Source organism: Microtus oregoni, unplaced genomic scaffold, assembly GCF_018167655.1.
Source record: "Microtus oregoni isolate MIOR12 unplaced genomic scaffold, Mior012 000049F_ref0000343, whole genome shotgun sequence".
NCBI lineage: Eukaryota > Metazoa > Chordata > Mammalia > Rodentia > Cricetidae > Microtus > Microtus oregoni.
In genome coordinates this window covers 5,341,198-5,364,330 of record NW_024543223.1, presented here as the reverse complement: position 1 = coordinate 5,364,330, position 23,133 = coordinate 5,341,198, and the positions used below count along the sequence as shown (strand labels likewise).

General features: G+C 53.6%; 1 protein-coding gene across 1 annotated transcript; it reads left to right on the top strand.

The window, feature by feature from the left end:
* The first annotated feature begins 939 nt into the window (after positions 1–939).
* Positions 940–21,744, top strand: LOC121436537 (carboxypeptidase Z). Its single transcript, XM_041636533.1, has 11 exons — positions 940–1,151; positions 5,369–5,401; positions 7,134–7,508; positions 9,631–9,843; positions 11,750–11,946; positions 12,525–12,686; positions 13,233–13,391; positions 15,861–15,996; positions 16,842–16,981; positions 20,138–20,237; positions 21,289–21,744. Exons 1-11 carry the CDS (start codon positions 1,064–1,066, stop codon positions 21,633–21,635), a joined length of 1,950 nt encoding a protein of 649 aa, XP_041492467.1. The 5' UTR covers positions 940–1,063; the 3' UTR covers positions 21,636–21,744.
* Positions 21,745–23,133: the final 1,389 nt, after the last annotated feature.

The window sequence follows — 23,133 nt, the reverse complement described above, 5'->3', positions numbered from 1 at the left end:
GCCCATAAAGGCATCTGACCCCTAAAATTCATCTGGGCCAAATACTTCAGCTAGGAACAGAACTAAGTGCTACCTTGGTGTCTCAAGGAGCTGTCCCCAAGCTTGTGACATGTGCACACAACTGGACAGAGAGGCGGTGGGGCAGTGACCAGTGGCTAGCGGGCAGATATGCGTATAGATACAACAGTAACAGTGTCTGACCTGAGCCAAATGATGAGGCCCAGAAAGACTGAGCATATGGGACACAGGTCATCTTTTTATTTTTTTATTTTTCACTTGGGTGCTGGTAGCCCTGGGAGTCCACCCAGTAAGCTGTGAGTGGAGAAGGCAAGAAATAAGGGACCAGGTGTGTAGAAAAATGCTACCATTATCCCAGATATAACCTGGAGTTTGGTCACCAGTGGGCCACCTCCCCACTTCATGACACTGCCTTCAGTTTATACAGTCCTTCAGGAGGGTCCAGTGAGCTAGGTCCTTGATGGGCCCTGCAAGTGATGGAATCAAAGTCCAGGGAACCTGTTTGGCCCACAGCCCCACACAGGATCGGAGCCGGAGCCGTGCCAGCGCCCAGGCAGGGGGTGCCATAGTACCTTTGCTCCACAAGCAGCTTCCTTAGTAGAGAATCTACACAGGGGATTGGCACGCGAGGCATAACCGACCTCATTTTGCTGTCTCTGACCAAGGCCTGGCTCACTTCCAGGTGGGGTCAGCTCTGGGTCAGGACCCATCTCCGCTTCTGGTGCAAGCTCCGTCTACCCACAGACCAACGTTCTTAGGCCTAATCAGCAGGGATTTGATGATCGGCTCCCCAGAGCCTCCCACAGCAGGGCAAGTCCCTTTCTGGAGGAGGCGGGGCTCCTGGAGGGGTTAGGGGCAAGTTGGCTTTTATCTGTCTTTCCTCCTCCTCCCCAGCATCCCTTCTCCAGTGTCTGGCACGGCCGGTTGTAACCCGACTCCTGCGCCGGCTCCTCGCCCCCCACCCCCAGTCACTTGGCCCAGCAGCGCCACCCGCGCGCCCTGAGTGCCACATCACTGCACCCTCCAGCGCATCTGCGCGCCCACCATGCCTACACCGCCGCTGCTCCTGGCTGCCCTGGCTACACTGGCCGCTGCCGCACACCCCAACTGCTCGCCTGGACCCCATCCCTCCGGTAAGGTCGCAATTGCTTCTCTGGGTAGATTTTAGACAACCTCCCTCAACCCACCTGGGATCTTTTCTCTCCCTGTGGGTTGTGGAGCTACTACCTAGATAGAATGTCCTAAGGGTGCTGCTACCTTGTGACCCTTAGGCGGTAGAGAGAACTTTGCTGGGCCACTGGGCTTTCTCCGCAGCTGAACCAGGGACCCTAGGACGACAGCAGAGCCCAGACGGACACAGCACCCGCCAGCGCAGAGCAGGCACCTGGACTGGTGGGATCTGTAAATGGGTCGGAGTGAGCAGGTGCCAGGTCTGGAAGACAAGGCATTCTGAGTCCCTTGTCCTTCCAGGAATGGGGAGGTGCTGGCTATAGCAAACTCCTGACCCTTCCTTCCAAACTCCTGGCTGCAACGTGTATAACTTGCCTTTGAAAGTGGCCCAGAGAAGGGTGGAGTGTTGTTTCTGCAGGGATAGGACAGGGATAAGGGAGGGATCAGGGATCTTAACTGAGGGTCCCGAGGATGAGTCTGGAGTCCTGAACTCCATTCTGGTACCACTGCCTCTCCAGAAGCTGGGATCCAGTTTCCCTCTTACTTGGGTGGGGGTGCATCTAGTTCACATTCTTGGGGTCTTTATCAATAGCAACCACCTGAATCTAGCTGGACCTCCCCACCACCTTCAGAGCCCATGGTATCAGATGTAGGATTTTAAGAGCTAGAATTTGCAGTCACCCGAGAGCCCGCCTGCTCTGGCCAGGTGGATGTTGGGAACACAATGTTCCTTTTCTTTGCTCTCAGCCTGGGGTTTTCTCCCTACCCCTGGCCTCCTCTGGCCCTCGGTCCATCCTGCAGAATGGACGGTGCAGGCCAATTAGTCAAGTGTGTGCGTGGGCAAGTCTGTGTGGATCTGTGTGCAGTCTGTGGCTGTCTAGCACTGCTAAAACTTGCAAAGGAGGATTCTTCTCTGAACTCCTGATGTCTCAGATAATGCAGAGTCAAAAGCTTGTTTGGAACCTGTGCTACAGGAAGCCTTTCCTGGTCTGCCCCATGCCAGGAGCACTACCCCCCAGACCCCAGACCTAAGTTGCTTTGCAGACACCTGATTCCTCACTCAGGTGAGCTGCGTCCCTAGCTTGACTGAGCAACACCACAACACATCAGGAGTATTTTAGCGGGGAGGGAGTAACTTCCTTGGGTCCAGTCTCATTCCCTAGGGGCACACATGGAAGTTTAGTAGGCTTTCAGATCGTGGATGCTTCTGGATCAGCCTGATGGTTTCAGTCCAGGGTTCATATCTAAGGATGGTCACAACTTCATTCTCCACCTCCATCCCATCCCCTTGTCCCAGGGGCCAGGAGCAAACCTGGCATACACTTCTCTGCCTGGTCTTTACCTTGGCAGAGGGCTCTAGTTCTTCACTGAGCCTAAGTTTGGGATGTTACTGTGACACCTTGACTGGGGGCAGCTGCTCTGATCTACCCAGGGCATTCTGACTTCTCTGTTAGAGGGGTCAGTTGAAGAGAGAAGGTGGGTCTGAGGGCAGCTTCCATCCCTGCCTTGGTGAAATGCTGCCACCTTGTGGTTGATGTAGGTCAGCCATGCGGACTTCAAAGAGGGAAAGAAATGGGTGAGACTGATTTTAAATAATACAAATTTAATCCAATAATCTGGAAAACTACTTCAATATCTCTTCATTGACATAAAAGATGAATAAAGTATGTTCTGGTTTTCTTCCTATTGTTGTGATAAACATCATGACTTGGGGTTTGTTTGGCTCACACCTTCTGAGGAAAGTCAGGACAGGAACTCAAGGCAGACTGGGATCTGGAGGCAGGGGCGGCTGCAGAGACCACAGAGGAGTGCTGCTTACTGGCTTGCTCCCCATGGCTTGCTTAGCTTGTTTTTTATACATCCTAGGTCCACCTGCACAACAGTAAAGGGAGATTGTCCAGGCTCTCACTGAGTGCGCGGGTGAGCCCAGAGGCAGGCCAGGGGCTGGACCCTTCTCTGTTCTCTACTGCACTGGCTCATGTGCAAGGTTCTTGACAGCATGTTTAGTGCGAGGAGGGGAGTATGTCCTGGGGTGCCAGGGGCTTCTTGTGGCTTGGGTACACACCCAGATCCACACCCTAGGAGTCTGTAAGTCCGTCCCCGTCGTTTAAGAGGAGGAAATCGGGCATAATGTGCTCTCCTGTCATCCCAGCATGTGTGAGGAGAACAGGGGGGTTAAGGGTTCAAGATCAGGGGCTGGAGAGATGGCTCAGTGGTTAAGAGCATTGCCTGCTCTTCCAGAGGTCCTGAGTTCAATTCCCAGCAACCACATGGTGGCTCACAACCATCTGTAAAGAGGACTGGCACCCTCTTCTGGCCTTCAGGCATACAGACAGAATATTGTATACTTAATAAATAAATAAATATTTAAAAAAAAAAGAGTTCAAGATCATCCACAGCAACATGAAGAGAGTCCAAGGCTACCTGGGCGACACGAGTCCCTGTCTCAAACCACCAAGAGCAACCCCCAAACTCAAAGATGGTAAAATCCTAGGCAACCCTGTGAGTACCAGGCAGAGGAATGGTGTCTCAAATGCTGCCTGTCTCATGACAGCCTGGGAACAGGACCAGAATTGAGGCATCTTGGGCTGGAGAGATGGCTCAGTGGTTAAGAGCATTGCCTACTCTTCCAAAGGTCCTGAGTTCAATTCCCGGCAACCACATGGTGGCTCACAACCATCTGTAATGAGGTCTGGTGCCCTCTTCTGGCCTGCAGACATACACACAGACAGAATATTGTATACATAACAAATAAATAAATAAATATTTTTTTAAAAAAAGAATTGAGGCATCCTGACACTGAGAGGGTTCTAGTCACCACAGTGTGACTGAGCCCCTGGCTGCCTTCTCTGTGGGTGGCAGGCACAGGCAACTCACTCCCGTGATCACCTGCTACATGACTTGTGCTGGGAAAAGGCCAGATCTTGTGAGGGACCTAAGGGTGCTGTGCCCCTGCCAGGCTCCTGGCTGCCATGTTCCACCTGAACAGGACAAAATACAGTCGTTTGAAGTACGATTAATAAAAGCTCAGAGAAATTGGGGTTCAGCCTGAAGGTCAGAAAAGCAAAACAGCCAGCGACTGGCTCTTACCTCTGCCTCAGTCCAAAAAGGCGATCCTGCCTCCAGGAATCTCAGAATGAAACTGAGTCTGAGAGCTGTCTCCTCCCATTTTATAATCCTCTCTAGATCTGGTATTAAAGGTGTGCACCACTGAGATTAAAAACATGCGCCACCCAGTTTCTATGGCAACTAGTGTGGCTACCGGGGTTAAAGGTGTGTGTTACCACTGCCTGGTCCGTAGACTGACCAGTGGTGCTGTTTTACTGTCTGATCTTCAGGCAGGCTTTATTAGAATACAAATGAAACACACCACAGTCATAGTTGCTGACAGAGTCCTTCTCCCATGCACGCACGCTTGCTCCTGAGACTCCTCTTTTGACCATGGTCATCCTACCACGTTTCTGGCCTTTTCCCAGCACAAGCCATCAAAGTCCTTTCTGGCCCTGTCTCAGGGCCAGTCCAATTTAAACCCGGTACAGTTTCCTCTTTGGCACTTTCATGTGCATGGGGTGTCCAACAGGACCATGAATGGACATAACTGCTGGTGTTCAAGAGGTTTTTTTTTTGGCCCTTTCTGGATTTTATTAGGGAGTTTTTAGGAGGCCCTTGAGGCCCCACAATTGCAAAAATAGTTTTGTGGGGTTTTTTCCCCAAAAAGGAGTCCCCAACTCACACAGCTCTGAGATTCCCGCATTTCCAGTGTCCTTGGGACTGGGGTGTCTGTTTGGATGACTCTTAGAATAATGTTCAGTCTGAGTGTGGTGGTGGAGGGACATGGGCACAGTCTGAGGCTGATGGCTCAGGACACTGTGGAAGCTGGTGCTTGGCTGGCTATGGGGATGTGGCCACAAGGACCTCTAAGTTAGTTCCAGGCTGGGCCAGAGCAATGACAATGCACCCACTTTCTTAGACAAGCTGTACGGTTTGTCAGACTCAGGTTCCTGACCCGAGAGTCAGGTGCCCGTGCTGCTTTAAGTTCAGACGTCAACAGTGCAGACCAGTGGAATGAAGGCGGCAGAGGATGGAACAGGGCTGGTGCCCAGTGAGTATTTGGCAAGGGCTGTGAGGGAGAGATGTGTGCCTGTGTCTGCTGCTAACTCAGGGTTGTCTCTCTTCCCAGGTAACTGTCAGAGGCTGGCCTCCACACACAGTGGTAGGTACCACCCCACCCATGCTTTGTTTTGTAGGAACTCTATAGTCCCCTGACCTCCATGATGTCAAATCAGAGATGCTGACGTCCGATGTGGGTAACATAGCAAACTCAGCAGATCCAACTAAATTAGACCAAACGAAAGGATAGCCTGCCCTTCCTGCCCAGCTCTTTCCTGGGGTATGCTAGGAGTCCCTCCAAGGCCAACCTTGCGTTTGTTTCCTGCTATAAGATTCATTTTCTTTTCTTTGGGGGTGGGGCTGTTATTCAGGGTGGAACCCAGGGCCTCCTGCATGTTAAACACAGGCTGTTCTGATCCACACCCCAGCACAGAGATGCCACCCTTGACTTCCGGCTGTGCAGGCCCAGGTGGGCTTGTGAACTGGGACCTGTCCTTTCCTAAAACCCCCAGGTCCTGGTTTCATCCTTACTGAGACAAGGAGGGAGAGAGCATCTCACTTAGTGACTTCAAGGCTATGCATTTAAAACGCCCAGGACAGGCTTGAGAACACAGCTGTTTCTCTGGAAGAGGCAAACCTCTCTGATGTGCATCCAGTGTATTCTGTGTGGAGAAGATAGGCAAAACCAGGGAGCATTTCCCCCATAGAACAACCAGTGCCATAGCTGAGCTTGGGGGCTCATGCCTGTCACCTTAGCATTTAGGAGGCGAAGGCAGGGGGATTACCATAAATTTGGAGCCAACTTGGGCTACATAGAAGTCCTAGGTCAGCCTGAGCTATGGAGCAAGGGCTGTCTCAAAAATACCAAGAAACTGGGCTGGCAATATGACTCAGTGGGCAGAGGTGCTTGTTGCCAAGACTGATCACCTGCGTTAAATCCCCGGGGTCCTCCCTGGGGTAGAAGGAAGGAACTGACTTCTTTAAGTTGTCCTATGACTTCCACGCTCCAGCTGTGGTTGAACTGCCTATAAATAAATGAATTCAAATATCCTGAGGCCAGAAAATAAGACAAAAATGAACATATCTAAAATGCTTTGAAAAGAAGGCAGCTGAGCGTGAAAACCAGGTCCTTTGCACACCATGACATGGGAAAGAGGCGAGATCTAGGGTCTGCACCACATGATGTCTCTTATGGGAGTGGAGGAGCAGGTGACAGGTGGCAGAGGGAGAGGCTGGACTGAGGGTACAACTTTGCGCCCAGCAGCTTCTGGGGCTTCTGGAGAAAGTCAGAAGGCCCTGCCTGGCAAAAGGGGGCTGCAGGAGGAAGGACAGTTGGAGCCATGTATACTGGCCCAGCGCAAAGTGTCCAATATCAGAGGAGCTAGCATTCTTTGGCCTGCACTTACAGTGTCCTTGTAAGAGGAGGAACAGAACCAGGCCTGCCACGTGCAATTCTGAGAGGGCCTAACCTTGTCCCTAGAGGACAGGACATTCCATGTGTGCTGTGTTCTCACGGACATCTCTCCTTTGGGGCTGTTTCGAGACTTGTTTCTGCTTCTACCAATCTACTGGCCTCATCAAGCATCCCTGGGCAGGGGAGGCAGCCTGCTCCCATTCTGCTAGGTTCTTGCCACTCTGTCCCATTTGCTGGTAGATGGCTGGGTGCAGTCAGTTCAGAGGCCTCCCTGTGTGCTCCCATAGACCCTGCTTCCTCCACGGTAGCCCTGTCCTCGCCTCTCCCCAAAGACCAAGTGCTCCACCATGGCATGACCTGGCCTTAGGTGGTATCTACTTGGGCATAGGTCATCAGATGACCTAAGACTCTCCTTCTCCAGCCACCTGCGTGGACCTGCATCTCAGGACCTGCATCGATGCCGCCTACAACCAGACATCGTTTCCCACACCCCTGCAGCACCGGTCGTGGGAGACGGTGGAGTCCAGCCCTGAGTACATGCTGCTGGGTGTGTTACACTTTCTCCTGGAGGGCCAGTGCAACCCTGACCTGAGGCTGCTGGGGTGCTCTGTGCTGGTCCCCCGATGTGAGGGAGGCCACACCCGAAGGCCCTGCCGGCATGTCTGTGAGGGCCTGCGGGAGACCTGCCAACCGGCTTTTGATGCCATCGACATGGCCTGGCCCTACTTTCTAGACTGTGCCCGATATTTCGCACCAGAAGAGGAAGGTTGCTATGATCCTCTGGAACAGCTCCGGGGTAAGGCAAGGCTTTGGGGTGCTCAAGGCTGTACGTTAGCTCTGGGGGTTACTGTGTGGGCAGGCAGATGTCAGGGATCCACTAGGACCATGTGGCAAACAGATCAATTGAGTCCGGGATGGCACAGACGGAGAAGAACCACATTCTGGTGCTGTCTCTGCTCTCTGTAGAAGGGTACCAGTCGGGTCATAGGAATGGTTATCCCGTTGCTAAGGAACCATTTCCCAAAGGCTCCCGCATCAATGGACTCACTTATCAAAAAGGGAAGTGTCCCAGTCAGGCCTATGAAGGAGCCTCCCCACAAAGAGGCCTCTGCCCAGCAGACAGATGGGGGGGGCATAGGCTTGGTAGACAGAGTGCCTAGCTACAGCTTCCTCCAGAAAACTGCATTGCGTTGGTCATGCCTCTGATGTGGGTTGGGAAGGGAACTCCTTAGCAGACCTGCTGGCCAAGGCTGGGCCTGAAAGATGACAGGCTCTGTGAGTCCAAGTGCCTCTTCAAGCAGACTCTTTGGGATGGCAGGACGTGTGATGGCGGAGAGAAGGACTTGGCTTTTTTCAGGACGGGCCTGTAGCAGAGGAATGGGCCTTGCTGAGTGGTAGTGAGTAGCTCATCTCAGGATGTGTGTGGAGGTCCCAGAGGGCTGCTTGGCACAGCACTTCAGTGAGCACAGCTCTGCCACTTTATACACAGTGGTTAGAAAGAGCTCCCACCAGGGACCAGCACCCACCATGCAACCCTGGCCCATGGAGCTTTCTGTGGGATGGACACAAGTACCTCTATACTGTCCAAGGCAGAAGCCACTAGCTGTGATTTAATATTATTTTCCTGTCTGAGCTCAACAGCCCCACGTGGCCTGTGTTGGCTGGTGAAGGGCAGCAGCTGGACTGCGCGGGCCCAGGCATCCTGTGGCCTTGTTTTGCAAGCTCTTAGTCTTCTGCTGCATTTGGGAGATAGGGCCAGGGAAGAAGACAGCAAAAGGACTTCCAATGGAGTCACTCTGGCCAGCCATTGGTAGATGGGCTGGTTTGTCCATCCTCATCTGCTGAGTGCCTACTGTGTACTGAGACAGAGAGGCTTTGGGAAAGATGTGTGAGTGGCTGGTAGGAGGTGCGCCATGCTGAGCTTGGTCTTGGAGCCTGGTATTTCTCTGGGGAGGACTGGCTGGTTCACCTGCAGGTACAGAAGGTGGTAGAAAACGCTATGCCAGCAGGCAGGACTGTGCCCACAGTGGGCTCGGGCATGGAGGTGGCAAGCAAGGTTGGGGAGCAGAAAGGAAGCCAACCCACTCTGACTGAGCCTGTTGCCTCAAGAGAGCCCAGGCACTGCCTGCTGGAGAGGCATTATTCTGGGCTTGTCTACCACCAAATTGCTAGTTTCGTCTGTTCTTTCTTCTCAGTAATCATTTCGAGCAGAAAGAAAACCACAAATGGGACACAACGGGAATGACATTAACTCTTGGTGGCCCTGGGTGGCCTGCAGTCAACAGGACTAAGGAGGGCCCCAGAGCCGCTAGCTGCTGGGATTCTGCTATAGAGAGGGACAGGGAAATGAGGGGGGCAAATGTGGTGGCGTGGGGGGGGGTGTCACACTGTGACCTACCACTGTCCCAGTCCCATCTTCTTCCTTGTGGGTTCTCCCCGTTGAAGAAGTGTTTGGAAACAATGTCAGCAGACTGCAGGCTGTGGGAAGCCACTCTGGGTCATGCTGCCTGGACCATGCAAGTCTTAACACAGTACAGCCCATGGCTCCAGTACAGTGGGGTGCAGAGCAGTGTCAGGGTTAGAGGCAGACGGCAGCCTCTCAGTGATTTCTGTAGGCCGAAGAGTCCTAAATGCACCTTCTCTTGGGAACTACGTTTTACACTGGAAAGCTCCCAGCAGACACGCACACATCGCTGTCATTACACACTGGGAGTGGAGATATGTTCCATATGCATCTCCTGGGCACCGTCACGGGCTACCTTGTGGCGGTGCCATCCAGGAGGCCTACGTGTCACCTCCACACCCCAATTGAATGGGGGGGTTGGGGGAGGAGGCTGCTGGGAGAGGCCGGTGAGCCATCTGAGCCGTGAGCCAATATGTAGTACACACCCCAGCCCCAATCCCACGTCTTTCCTCAGGAGAGCTGGATGCCGAGGAGGCCGCGCCCTCAGGCCTGCCACCTACCTTCATTCGCTTTGCCCACCACTCCTATGCTCAGATGGCCCGGGTCCTGAAGAGGACGGCGGCCCGCTGTTCCCAGGTGGCCAAAACCTACAGCATTGGGCGCAGCTTTGAAGGCAAGGACCTGCTGGTCATCGAGTTCTCAAGCCGCCCAGGCCAGCACGAGCTGAGTGAGTGACCATGTGAGGCCCGGGTGTGATTCGGTCCCTGGGAACAGAATGCTGCTGACCCACTTAGCCTTGGGGTACACAAGCCGGGAGTGGCCATTTGGTGTCTCCATCTGCTTACCCACCCACGATCACCTGGACCTGGTGACGCTTTGGGGGCTGTGATTTGTGCTGCATGACCACAGTCCTCAATGACAGTATCAAAGAGGATTTCTTCAAGCTGGGTGTGGTCATGCACACCTTTAATCCCAGCACTTGGGAAGCAGAGGCGGGAGGATCTCTGTGAGTTGGAGGTCAGCCTGGTCTACATAGTGAGCTCTAAGACAGCCAGAACCAAGAAAGACCGTGTGTGTGTGTGTGTGTGTGTGTGTGTGTGTGTGTGTGTGTGTAAAGGATTTCTTCAGAAAACTCATGTCATTTGTGAGTTTGGGAGCATGGACAAGAAGATGAGTTGGTCTCATCCCAGCAGGGATGCTGATCTGAGGAGACTGAGTAATAGCAAGAAAATAAGCCACCCACACAGTAGACATACACAGGGAGAGTACAAAGTGTTCCGAGAGGGTGAAAACTGCAGGGACTGGAGCAGGTCCTGGAGAGGACGCTGGGTCAGGAGTCAGGTTTAGTGGGCAATGCCTCCAGAGCTTCCCTTGATGGAGAGTGTGCCGCTGTCACCACCACTGCTGCCCCGCAACCTTGTGAGTCCCGGGTCTGCGCAGGTCTGGGTCCTGGTTATTTTCCCTCTGTTCTGTCCACGTGTGAAACATATTGCTAATGGGGTGGACACACGGGTTTTCCATTTCCAAACCACGGTCCAGCAATACTAGGTATGGAGGTCTGTTCTGAGTTGCGGAAAATGCTGGATGGCTCAGGCCCTTTGCAGCTTCCTTGCTGTGGTATAAATTAGGAAATCAAACTTTAGTGGCTCTGAGCTGGAGAAGATACACCAAGCTGACTGCATCTGGGGCTCTAGAATGTTCTAATAAAGATTTGTCTTGGGCCTTCATCTTCAGTGTGAATAGGCTGTGCTGACCCTACAAGTGCCTATAGACAGCACGGAGAGCATCTTTAAGCCCAGGTCCTCCCTTGGCTCCATCGCCCACCCCCGCTGTCCTGTAGCCATCCTTGCCTCTAGTTCCAGAATCTGTGGGCTTAGTATTCTGCTGAGTTGTCCACCTCTACCCAGCTTTCACCTTGTTGGACTGGGCAGTGTGGACATCATAAGCTCAAAGGCCTTATCTCCCACAGGGGCCAGAAGTCACTAAGTCACATCTGGTCTCCAAGAGCAAACCTAACCCCCACCCCTACAGACATGGAAAGTTCCTTGTCGTTTATACCTGGTGAAGGGCATGGACTTCCACACCTATAGCTGAATGATGCTGAGCCAAACAGGTGGGATGGGAGATTCTGTTTTCCACATGAGCAATGTTAGATTCAACTAGTAGGGGTGACTTTCCTACAGCCACACTGAGGAAGGCTGCCAGATCTAGTCTACTGTTTCCATGACCCTTTCACCCATCCATTCATCCATCCATCCATCCATCCATCATCAATCTACTCATTCATCCATACGTCCATCTATCCTCTCATCCATCTGTCCAGCCACTCATCTGCTCATCCATGCATCTATTCATCCTCCCCTCCCAGGGCCAGCTATTTTACCTAGTAAGCCCTGAAGTGTTTGACTTGTTGCACAAATATGGACAAAGGATATCAATAGAAGTTACACAAATCAATGGCACCATTTATGATTGTAGCATCCTTTACTTATGGCTAATCATTGTGGCTAAACATAAGAAATGAGCTCAAGAAGTAAGTGCCTAGATAACTCATTATTCTCGGAGAGTCTTGGTAGGAATCAGTCCTACCAAGCCTGTGAGACAACACCCCACATCACAGTTTCTCCCTGCAGTGGAGCCCGAGGTGAAGCTCATTGGCAACATCCATGGCAACGAGGTGGCGGGACGGGAGATGCTCATCTATCTGGCCCAGTATCTGTGCTCTGAGTACCTGCTGGGCAACCCCCGCATCCAGCGCCTGTTGAACACCACCCGCATCCACCTGCTGCCATCCATGAACCCTGATGGCTACGAGGTGGCGGCTGCAGAGGTGGGAGCTCCTGCTGCCTGGAGATGGGCCGCTTCCTCTGACACTCTTAACCTCTGACTTTATTCTTTGTTGATGAGGGTCTGTCTGCAGCCACCTCTCCGGGTGACCAGGACTGAGCAAGCAGCAGTACTGCAGCGTTCTGCTTGATGGGTGGGCAGGATGGGTACCGACAGAGCAGAGCTTGGTGTGTTGTTCTAGGACAGGGCTGAGGATGTAGCTTAGTGATAGAGTTCTTGCCAATCAGGAAAAATCAAGGAAAGCGTCGCAACAGGAAAGTGTGCTGGTGGGGGTTAGGGCAGTTTACAAGGAGGGACAGAAGGACATGGATGAGAACCAAGGGAGGCAAAAGGCCAGTGGTATAGGCTGCTATGGTGGGGCAGGGCGGGTACCCAGGCGTGGGAGAACAGTGGGAGCAATGATGCTGAGGGGTGGGGGAAAGGCTGTGTGGAGGTGGGAGGAAGGGCTCATCAATGAAGCCACAGAAGCCACAGTCCTGCTTGACCCTCATCCCAGCTGGGCTGGAAGATGTGTGTGTGTGGGGGAGAGTTGTTGATCCTTGGCTGGGCCCGTGTGTTCAGGGTGCTGGCTACAACGGTTGGACCAGTGGGAGGCAGAATGCACAGAACCTGGATCTAAACCGCAACTTCCCTGACCTGACCTCGGAGTACTACCGACTGGCCTCCGCTCGTGGTGTGCGCACAGACCACATCCCCATCTCACAGTACTACTGGTGGGGTAAGGTAGGAGCTGTGTGGCTAGAGCCCACTCTCTGAGCTAGGGACTCCAGGGGTCCCTCTCGAGGGCTTGCGAGTTAGACGTATGCCTCGCTGGACCAGAGAACGATGTATTGGAATTCTCTGGTCTCCAGCAGGGCTGACACAGGCCTGCATCCTGCTGAAGCACTCATGACCCAGACACTTTCCCAGAGTCCCCGAGTTTCCCCTTAAGTATGAGCCAAGCTTGACAGGAGCTCTCTCCTCTGTAGCTAGAATAATCTGCTTAATGTAAGAACAACTTCTGAAGCCAGTGGGGTCTAATGCAGGAACAGAGCAGTCAGGAGCTGGGGTCGGGTGGGGGATGCTCCTCAGATGCCTGGGAAGTTGACCTGACCAGGAGGGGCGAAGTTAGTTCCAGCCTGAATGTCCAGCAGGAACTCCATGGTGACTGGAGAGAACTGTAGCAGCTGGCCAGGAGTTCTGTTGGGTCTGGTGTGGGTGGGAAAGACATGGATGTTGGGTGGTCAGTGGAGCGGGCAGATCCCGAAAGCAGCGCTTCCTTCCCCGCAGGTGGCCCCCGAGACCAAGGCCATCATGAAGTGGATACAGAACATTCCCTTCGTCCTCTCAGCCAGCCTGCATGGGGGTGACTTGGTGGTGTCCTATCCCTTCGACTTCTCCAAGCACCCCCACGAGGAAAAGATGTTTTCTCCCACGCCCGATGAGAAGGTGAGAGATGAAATGGTGACGAGCCTGTGCAGGCGTTCTCGGCGAGCACAGTCACTCTGTTCTAACTCATGGAGACATAGGTGTTGTTGAACCCTCAGCAGCCTCTTTGCTTGCTGTCCCGCTCCAGGAAGTGCCAGTCAAGCAGAGAAAAGCTCTTTCTCAATGTCACCAACCTCAGGGAGAAGCTGTGGCTTCTTCCTGTGTTGATGTGTCTCATGTTATTCCAGACCACACCAGTAGGGAGCAGTGCTACCACATGTATGGTGCCCAGTGGACTCTAAACTGAGGGCAGAGATTAGGGGTAGGGCTCTAGGCCTTCTGCTGCTTGCAGGGGTCCTGAGGTAAAGAGCCTGATTTCTCAGGTTTGTTTTCCTCACCGTGGGTGAGATTACGTGACACTGGGACCCTTCCAGGCACTCTCAACCTTAAAGCTGCCTTGCTGTGCTACCCAGTCCTGAGTTTGCAAGGAGACAGGTAACTGATCTCTGCCTTGTGAGGATAAGAAAGCAGCGTGGGGTGAGGATTCAGCTGTTCCTGGTGTCCCCCAGGCCCGGGGCCAGCTCTCCATTCCCTCCTGTATCACTAGAGGCTGCGGGCTCCTGCCCCAGGGGAGCCTGTGCAGGTCTGAGCTTGGTATCTAGTCCGGCCTCCTGGAGAATCAGCTGGGTGCAGGGAACCTGGTCTACCCTCCAGGGCAGTTTTCAGTGCAAACATAGAGGAAGGGACCCGGAGGTAGGTACCATCCAGGACGGATGAGGGCCAGGCACCAAGCTCCCTGATCTCTGAGCCAATTGGCCAGGGGAAACAACTTCCCTTACCCCCACCCCCATCCCAAACACTTAGCAAAGTGGTCTTACCTAGTCCTTTCCCTGTTCCTGGGCCACAGTGGCAGAGGGGACTGCTCCCTCCTACTCTGAGGGTCCTCTGCCCATAGAGGAAAACAAACAAAACAAACAGAACAAAAAACAAAACACAAAACACCAAAACCAAACAAACAAGGACAGGAGAGCCCAGCCTCTACGAAGGGTCCCAAAGGCTGGGGCACAGTGTATGTAGACTTGTGTGAACACGGGTGCATTCATGTTTGTGTTTGCATGCCCTTGGAGCATGTGTATGTGCTTGTGTTCACACATGTGTCGGGGGAGGAACCTCAAGCTGGCCTAGACTTAGAGAGGGCTTCTCCGAGGTTGGGCCTTCTCCTAGTGGAGCATGGGGCAAGGGTGAGGTGGAGATGTCCAGGTATGGACAGATGCTTCAGGTATAGGCCGTCAGGGGCCACTGCGCAACCAGACCAGGCTCAGTGCACTCATACTTGCAGGCTGCAAGGGCTGTGCCAGCCACACCTGTACCCTCTGGATCCTTGGCCCTGCTTCTAACCATCCGCTCATTCGTTCATTCGTTCATTCATTCATTCATTCCTCATCTATACTCACTCACACATTCATTTGCACGCTCATTCAGTGTGGGGTATCAGATTGTGTGCCTTTGTAGAGCAAGTGTATCCCCAAGTGTGCTCCTGAGCAGCAGGAGCCCCTCCCTGTCAGGCCAGCCTCCCAGCCTCAGCGTCTGGGGATGTCCGTCGGGGGGAGGTTCACCTCAATGGGTCCCACTAGAGTCAGAAGAAATGAGCCTACTCCCCAGCCATCAATCCTCAATCAATAACTATGCAGCCTGCAGCTGGCAGCAGGCTCTGTGGAAACCACAGTCTCAGGAGAGGTGGGGGAGTGTGAGGAAAGGAGCTCGCTGGGCGTCCCTTAGGTACACCTTTGCCAATGTCTGTCCTGCCAGGGAGAGCTAGCCCTGGGAGCCATAATCATGCCCTCAGACCTTCCTACTTGCCACGGCCCTAGTTGGCACAGCTGCAGCTCACCATGGCACTTGCTTAGGCAGCTGCTGAGAGGGCTGGTGCCCAGTGACTTGCCTTCCTGGGTCTCTGTACCTGCCCTGCCTAGCATGAGGTTGCCTTCTTTCTTTCTTTCTTTCTTTCTTTCTTTCTTTCTTTCTTTCTTTTTGGTTTTTCGAGACACAGTTTCTCTGTGTAGCCCTGGCTGCCCCGAATTGCTATGTATATTAGGCTGGCCTCAGACTCAGAGATCTGCCTGCCTCTGCCTTGTGATTGCTGGGATTAAAGGTGTGCCACCACACCCGGCTCTAGCTGCCTTATTCATGTGCAGTCCTTAGGCCTGTGCCCCACCTGCTAACACGGCTTGCAGACACCACTCCCCTGCACCACATCCTTGCTCTCAGCCCGTCCTGAGGCTCATGTGCCCAGGATTTGGGGGATGATGGCTACAGCTTCTTCCCGGGCCTCCACCCACATGGCAGTGGAGGAGAGGAACACAGGATGGTGGCCGCAGGATGGGGTCAGACAGTTCAGGTCCTGGGGCTAACCCAGGAGCCGTGCCCATGTTTAGGTAGATGGCAAAGGGCTACAGAGCCATCGCCTTCCTTCTCCATCTCCACCTCCAGATGTTCAAGCTGCTAGCCAGAGCCTATGCTGATGTCCACCCCAGGATGATGGACAGGTCGGAGAACAGGTGTGGGGGCAACTTCCTGAAGCAGGGGAGCATCATCAACGGGGCAGACTGGTACAGTTTCACTGGAGGTGCGGCCTGCACAGGCGGGTGGGTGGGGCCTCCCTCAGCAGGGCCCTGGCACTCAGGCAGGATCTGGCTTGAGTTTTGGTCACCATCTTCCAGGAGAGGCGGGACTGGGATGATGTGGTCCTGTGACTGGAAGCCACTGTGAAGTTTATTTTATAATCACCCATGTGGTGATTCCACTCATGACCAAGCCCTTGCTGCTTGTTAAGGGTCATAGAGGGCTGATAGGTGCAGTGGTGAGTCCCCAGAGGAGCTGACATTTCAGGGACAATGGAGGAGTTTTGGTTCTGTGTAATAGGTCCTAACGGATGAGATTATCTTCTACATAAGATCACGGGGCACTTTTACTCTAAGGGCTCTGGGTTTTTCTGAGCACAGCATCCACAGGGCCCCTGAGTCCTCACTGGCTGCTGTGTCCCGGGGGAAGGCACAAATGCTGTGCGCATCCTGGAGCACCCATTGAAGGGCCCACATGCATGGGAAGAGTCACCCTTCACCCTATTCGCTCTGTACCCACCACACTTCCCACCTGGACCGTTCTGCAGATGAGGGCAAGAGATTGACTCGAGGCCTTAGTTAGCAAGGTTGGGGCTCACCTCGCCCCCTCTGACCAGTCCTGCTCAGGTGGCGGAAAGCTGCCCTTCTGTGTTCCAAAGCTATGGCATCTTTTGGGGTGTGGCAACTTCTCTTCCTGCAAAGCAGTACATTGGTTCCTCAGGTACTGAGTCCTACTGTTGAGGCTTTCAGATGTCCTACGAGGGCCGAACTGGAGAGGCCAGCCGGCTCCCTTCCTGCAGCTGGCAGGGCCATGGTCTCTGCTCTTGACACCCAGCTGCTCCTCCCACAGGTATGTCTGACTTCAATTACCTACACACCAACTGCTTTGAGATCACAGTGGAGCTGGGTTGTGTGAAGTTCCCGCCAGAGGAGGCGCTTTACGGCCTGTGGCAACACAACAAGGAGCCCCTGTTGAACTTCCTGGAGATGGTGAGCCCTGCTCACTGGGAGCTGACCATGGTGGGATGGGGTCCAGCTCTACCCTTAGACTCCCTCATCCCCGGGCTCTGTCTGGGGCTCTATGGAAGTGTCTGTTCATGACTTCTCTGACCATCCAACTAGGACAGGGGGCTTCCCAACCACTTCTCCTCGGACTCAAGGGGAGGGGGTGCCAGGTAGATGCCCTTTGGCATCTGCCAAAGAGAGAGCAGGGGCTAGCAGCCTGTGGGCAGGGTGGCTGCCCAGCCTCCAAGCCCTGGAGGTTACCAAAAAGCAGCCAGTGAGGAGATAAACCAGGCAGGAAGAGGGTGCACTCTGAGCAGAGGGGGTACAGTAGGGGACTCAGTGAGGTGACTGAGATCTCCGGGGTCCTTTCCTGTGACTGAGGTGTGGCTGCAGGAGGGAAGGGAGGGTCTCAGAGATGATGACTTTGAGATACATCCTGTTCACACATCAGGCCTGAGGGTGGAGGGTAGATCGCCCGAGACTAATTGCCTATTTGCATTGAGGCCATGTGGGCACAGGTGGGAAGGCAGTGACAGGCATGGCTGGAGAGACACGCTCAGGAAGCCCCATTGGATCCTTCAGCTAGAGTCTGCTGAGTCAGGGAAATGGATTCCTGAGCCCAGTGATTCACCCAGCACAGCTCACATGAGGGCTGCAAAATTTTGACGAGGCTTGGCGGGTTATAGGGAGATAGCACCTCCTGAGGAAATCGAGCGAGGTCAGGTGCAAGGTGGCTGTGGCAAGTGCACAGTGCTTCATGGTTGGTCCCACCCCTAGATTGGTCCCATCCCTAGGCAGCCCTACCCTAGGCAGCCCTACTCTTAGGTGATGGGTCTTGAAAGAAGGGCCACTGTGGCCGCAGGGGAACATGACTATGACATAGGGGGAGATAGAGAAAAAAGAATAACCGTGCACTGTGGCCTGGCAGCTGCCTGGAGTTTAGGTCTAGACTTGTGTCCCCAAGGCTCTGTCCTGGAGCCCTGTCCTTCCTAGAGAGACCAGGAACCATTCTCTAGGTAAGAGCAGGCCGAGCCTTGATAGAGCAGCAGAAATGGGGCAAACACAACCCCAGATAGAACAGAATGTGGCCGTGTGGCCGGGTGCCTGTTCTGTGGTAGCTGGCATGTCTGTCTGTGAGGCATGTCTGTCTGTGAGGCATGTCTGTCTGTGAGGCATGTCTGTCTGTCAGGCATGTCTCATCCATAGGCAGGACTTGGGGCAGAGGTTTGTGCTCAGGCCATTCTGTGGCTGTCTGGGGAAAATGAGTTAGTAGGAGCCTTTGGTGGGGCTGGGATCGCTCCATGGATATTGTACATGAAGTATTAGCGTATGAAGATTTAATGGCAAGCGGAGTGGTGGCCAGTCGGGCAGCACTTGGCCTCTGAGACGGATGACCCCCAGGAAAGCAGTCATGGGTCCTGATAAGGATCAGGTCTGTCATGGCCAATTGAGGTCACTTTCACAGTGATCCTGAGCAGAACAGGGGTGGGGGTCGGAGAGACAGGACCAGTTCTTTCTGCCACACAGCTCCAGGCCCTGGGTGGCAGGAGAGGACCCGAGCTGAAGTACAGATTGGAGACTAGCAAACTCTAGGGAGGAGGAGGGGCTTCCATGGATAGGCTCTGTTTCCTTGAGGGGCAGAGGAGTAAGGCCCAACTCTCAGGCCCAGCAGGGAGAGAGGAGCTGAGGCAAAGGGATTAGCAGGAAGGACACCCTGGAGGCTGAAGAATGGCAGTGTCTGGATGTGGGGAGAGGGGCTGACTGGGGCTGACTTCTAAGAGGGTGAAGGTGAAGGGCAGAGATCTAGGCATGCTTGTGTGGGAGCTGGAGGTGAGCAGTGACCACTGACTCAAGGGACAGCCTTAGCCAGGTCAGCAGAGCCCGTGTCACATGTGAGATTCAGCACCTGCTGCTCTGCAGTTGAGGAGGAGCTGGGTGGTGTGGTGCCATCTGCGCCATCAGTTTTCCCAACACCTCCCACGGGGGGAGCTTGTCATTTGAAACCCCTCCTCCTGTCCCACAGGATAGTGTTTCTGGGTTCAGATCCACAGAACAGCAAGCCATGCTCAGGAACATCCAGGTCACCCGTCCGGGTAACTTGTTCCTATCAGAACTGAGTTCTTATCCTGAGCTCGCCCCGCATTCTACGTGCCCTCCTTTCCCAGGGCACGTTAAACACCGGATTCTTGGTAACATGTAGGAAGGAAGGGATCTGATGGTTATGTCTCCCCTTATGCCACTGAGGGTCAAGAGTGAGGGGTGGCAGCTGCCAAGGACTTCTGGCTCTGAGCAGATTAACTTCAGGGATTATTAAGCTCCTGTCTTTGCTGGTCTCAGAGGCACTGTGAGCCCTAGGTGTTGTTGGCAGCTTTGGCTCCGCTTAGACCCATTCTGTAGCTGAGGAAGCTGAGTGTGAAGAATCTAATGATTTACTGGGGTCAGGAGGCCCTGAGGTAGGAGTCATTGTGTGCAGAAGACACAGAGTGTGGCTGGGAAGCCATGGGGCTAATTCACAGTAGGCCTGAGTGGATCTAGGCCTGTGGCTGTCCTCTATGGGTCTTAGGTTTTACTCTGAAGATATGGGCAGGGTGTCTGGTGCATAGACAGATACATGCAAGAATCCATAGTGGGTTGGGGTCTGAGGCCCCTGGCTGTGTCTTTGCCAGGCTTCCTTCTAGAACCTCTGCTCAGAGGGAACCAGAAATGCCTGATGAAGCTGGGAAGGTATTGGAGCTCAGAAGCACCTAGGAGTAGACAGCGAAGGTCATCTTCAGTGTCTGAGATCAAGAAGGAAAGTGAGCAGGACTCTGGGGCAGAGCTGCAATGTCAGCCAAAAAACCCAGAATGGGCCTGGCAGTGGTGGGGCACGCCTTTAATCCCAGCACTCGGGAGGCAGAGTCAGGTAGGTCTCTGTGAGTTCAAGGCCAGCCTGGTCTATAGAACACGTTCCAACACAGATTCCAAAGCTACAGAGAAACCCGTCTTGAAAAAAACAAAACAACCCCCCAAAAGGAAATAAGGCCCAGAGAGTGACTTAATTACACCTGCAGAACCCCAACCCAGAGGAACCTGGTGGGGCATCAGTGAAAGAAACAGTTGTAGGCAGGTGTCACCTCTGTACCTTCTCTCTGGTACCTCCAGGTGCACCGGGGCATCAAGGGTGTGGTGACGGACAAATACGGAAAGCCTGTCAAAAACGCACGGATTCTAGTGAAAGGCATCCGCCACGATGTCACCACAGGTGAGCGCAGACAGCATCCATCTGTGGGTGAGGCCGGTGCAGGCGTCCCATTCCACAGGTGCTCTGTCTGTTCCCAGTTGGCTTGGTTTGGGAGAGTGGCAGCAGGGAGAGACCCTGCCTGCCCTGTGCTGTGTCTCCTGCTGGGTTTGCCTGAGAAGAGGCAGTTCTGCTGTGGCTGCTGTGTTCCCAGAAAAACACCTCCTTCTCAGAGGTGGCAGCCTGGAGCCACCTCCCTCCAGGATCCTCTTATGGCCCCAAAGGTCACACTGGTCACTGTGTGTAGGATACTTAGTTATTTAGCTTGTTGCTGTGACAAAATGCCTGGCAGGAAGCAGCCTAAGGAAGGGAGGGTTCATTTCGTCTCCTAGCCCAGCCTGGTAGAGAAGTCACGGCAGTGGGCTCTACCTCCTGAAGGTTCCACAACCTTCCAAAATGCCACCACTAATCCGGCACCAGTTTCTTCAAACACATGAGCAATGGGGGATGCTCCATATGGAACCCACAACACTCTGCAAAGTTGGTTTTGACTCACCTGGGCTCTGGCTGTCCTCAGGCCTTTCCCAGCTGGTAGCTCAGGAAGAATATTCAGTGCTCTCGCAGAGGACCCAGGCTCAGTTCCCAGCACACATGGTGGTCCATAGCCACCTGCCATCTCCAGTTCCAGAGGATTTAATGTCCTCTTCTGACCTCTGTGGACACTATGCCTGCCTGTGGTGAAAATATATATGTGCAGGCAAAAGGCTCGCCCACGTAAAATAAGGTAATCTCAACAATCATTAAAAAGACCTGTAACATGGGTTCTGGTGGCATCATTGTACAAGGAAGTAGACTTGCTGATTGGTTATGGGGACAAGGTAAAGCCTGCCAGGACAAGGTAGCACCTAAGCAGGGCTTTGAGGGATGAATTAGGGACCTGAAAGAAGAGGACATTCCCAGGTGGAGGCAAATGCCCGTCCCACCCAAGGGCTAAGGTCCTCTTATCCCCATCTATCATACTCTGTCCAAGCCTGGGGCTGAAGCCCTCTGAGGATTGTGTCTGTTCTCTTTCAAGCCCCTGATGGTGACTATTGGAGACTCCTTCCTCCTGGTTCCCATATCGTCATTGCTCAGGCTCCCGGCTACTCCAAGGTTATGAAGAGAGTCACCATTCCCTTGCGCATGAAGAGGGCTGGCCGCGTGGATTTCATCCTCCAGCCTCTGAGGACAGGACCTAAGAACGTCCTTCCTGGACCTTCAAGAGCTTTACCCTGGTCCCAAGAGCCCCAGGGAGAGGCCACACAGCTGGACTTCGAGCCCCCCAGGGCACGTAGGCAGCCAGCTAGTGGGAGCAAGCCATGGTGGTGGTCTTACTTCACGTCACTGAGCCCAACCAAGCCACACTGGCTGCTCAAGTACTAGCACCCCCTCAGGCCCTACCCGGATGTCCACCTCCGCAGCCTGGGCTTCTGGTTCTGGAGTCCCCCAGTCACAGACATCACACACGGCCTCTGCAGCTTATTAAAGCATGTTTACCCACTGTGATGAAAGACTCCTGCTGAGAGGGGAGGAATGGGGTCTTTGCTACTGAGGGCAGCTTGAACTGGTCCTGGCCAGAAGCCTCTAGGTGGTGCTCTCCCTGTCCCTGAGGCTTTGTGGGCTGAGCTCTGGATCCTGCTGCTGCAGATCGAGAGGCCAGGAGTCACCTGGATGAAAGTGGGGTTACACAGAGGTGACTCCAAGACAGGCTCAAGGCCGCAAAGATAAAGAGTTGGTTGGCACTGGAATCCCCGCAGCTTGATTGAAATCTGCCTTTGGGGCTCACAGGCTCCGTGGGGGTTCTGATTCTGAGGCCCAGTCTTCCTTGGCCCTTCCTTCAGGGACCTTCCATAGCCGCATGCTCCCCACGGGTGCTCTCTCTCTTACCGTATCTCTCTCATTCTGTAAGGTTTTCCAGTCCCAGGGGTCACTAGATGGACAGTTCTGTTGCTTTCCAGGAGAGCACTAGTGAAGAAGTGCTACCCAGCTCACACTGCATAGCAAAGTCAAACTGGAATTTTTACACAATAGAAGTTTATCATAGCCTAGTTCTGGAAGAGCTGCTCTCTCTCTGCTTGGTTTGTAGGTATCTGTTTTCCCCTGTGTCATGGGGTCATGACAACACACTAATATGTTCCCTGGCCTCTTGGCAGCCTAGGCCCTGACACAAGTTTTTTTCCTTTTCTTTTTTTTTTCTTTTTTTTTTTTTTTTTGAGACAGGGTTTCTCTGTGTAGTCCTGTCTGTCTTGGATCTCACTCTATAGACCAAGCTGACCTCTAACTTACAGAGATCTGCCTGCCTCAACCTCCCAAGTGCTGGGATTAAAGGCACACACCACCACTTCCTGGTTTTTGTTTTGTTTCATTTTTATTTGTTTTTTGCTTTCAAGTTCTCAAGGCCACAGTCTACATGCGTTTTTCATGGGCTTCTGATATGTGGTGGCTCCTAGAGCCATTAAACCATCCCACCAGCACCACAGTTCACAGCTGCCGAGCCTCCAAGGATGATCGGGAGTCTTGTTCAGTTTGGAGTTTTTGTGCCCTGCATCTCTCCAGGTGTCTGATGGTCAACAGGTCAGCATTTATTTGGCCTCAGTGTGTACAAGACACCATGCTGAAGTCACTGCTTGCCCTGTAGTGGGAACCCCAAAGGAAGATCATGTGGGTGCAGTAGAAGAAGCGGGTCCAGACTGCCAGGGTCTTGTATGTGCTGGTGGCAGCCTGGTCCTGGCAGGGTATGTGTAAAAGAAGCCATGTAGCTCTCTTGTTCTGTTCACACTGCAGCTGGAGTGTGGAGCTGAGGTGACCGACAACAGCAGTCATGCCTGACTCCAAGTGTTGGGCCCTGAGGAGAGGCCTGAAGGTAGTCAGAGAGCCTGGG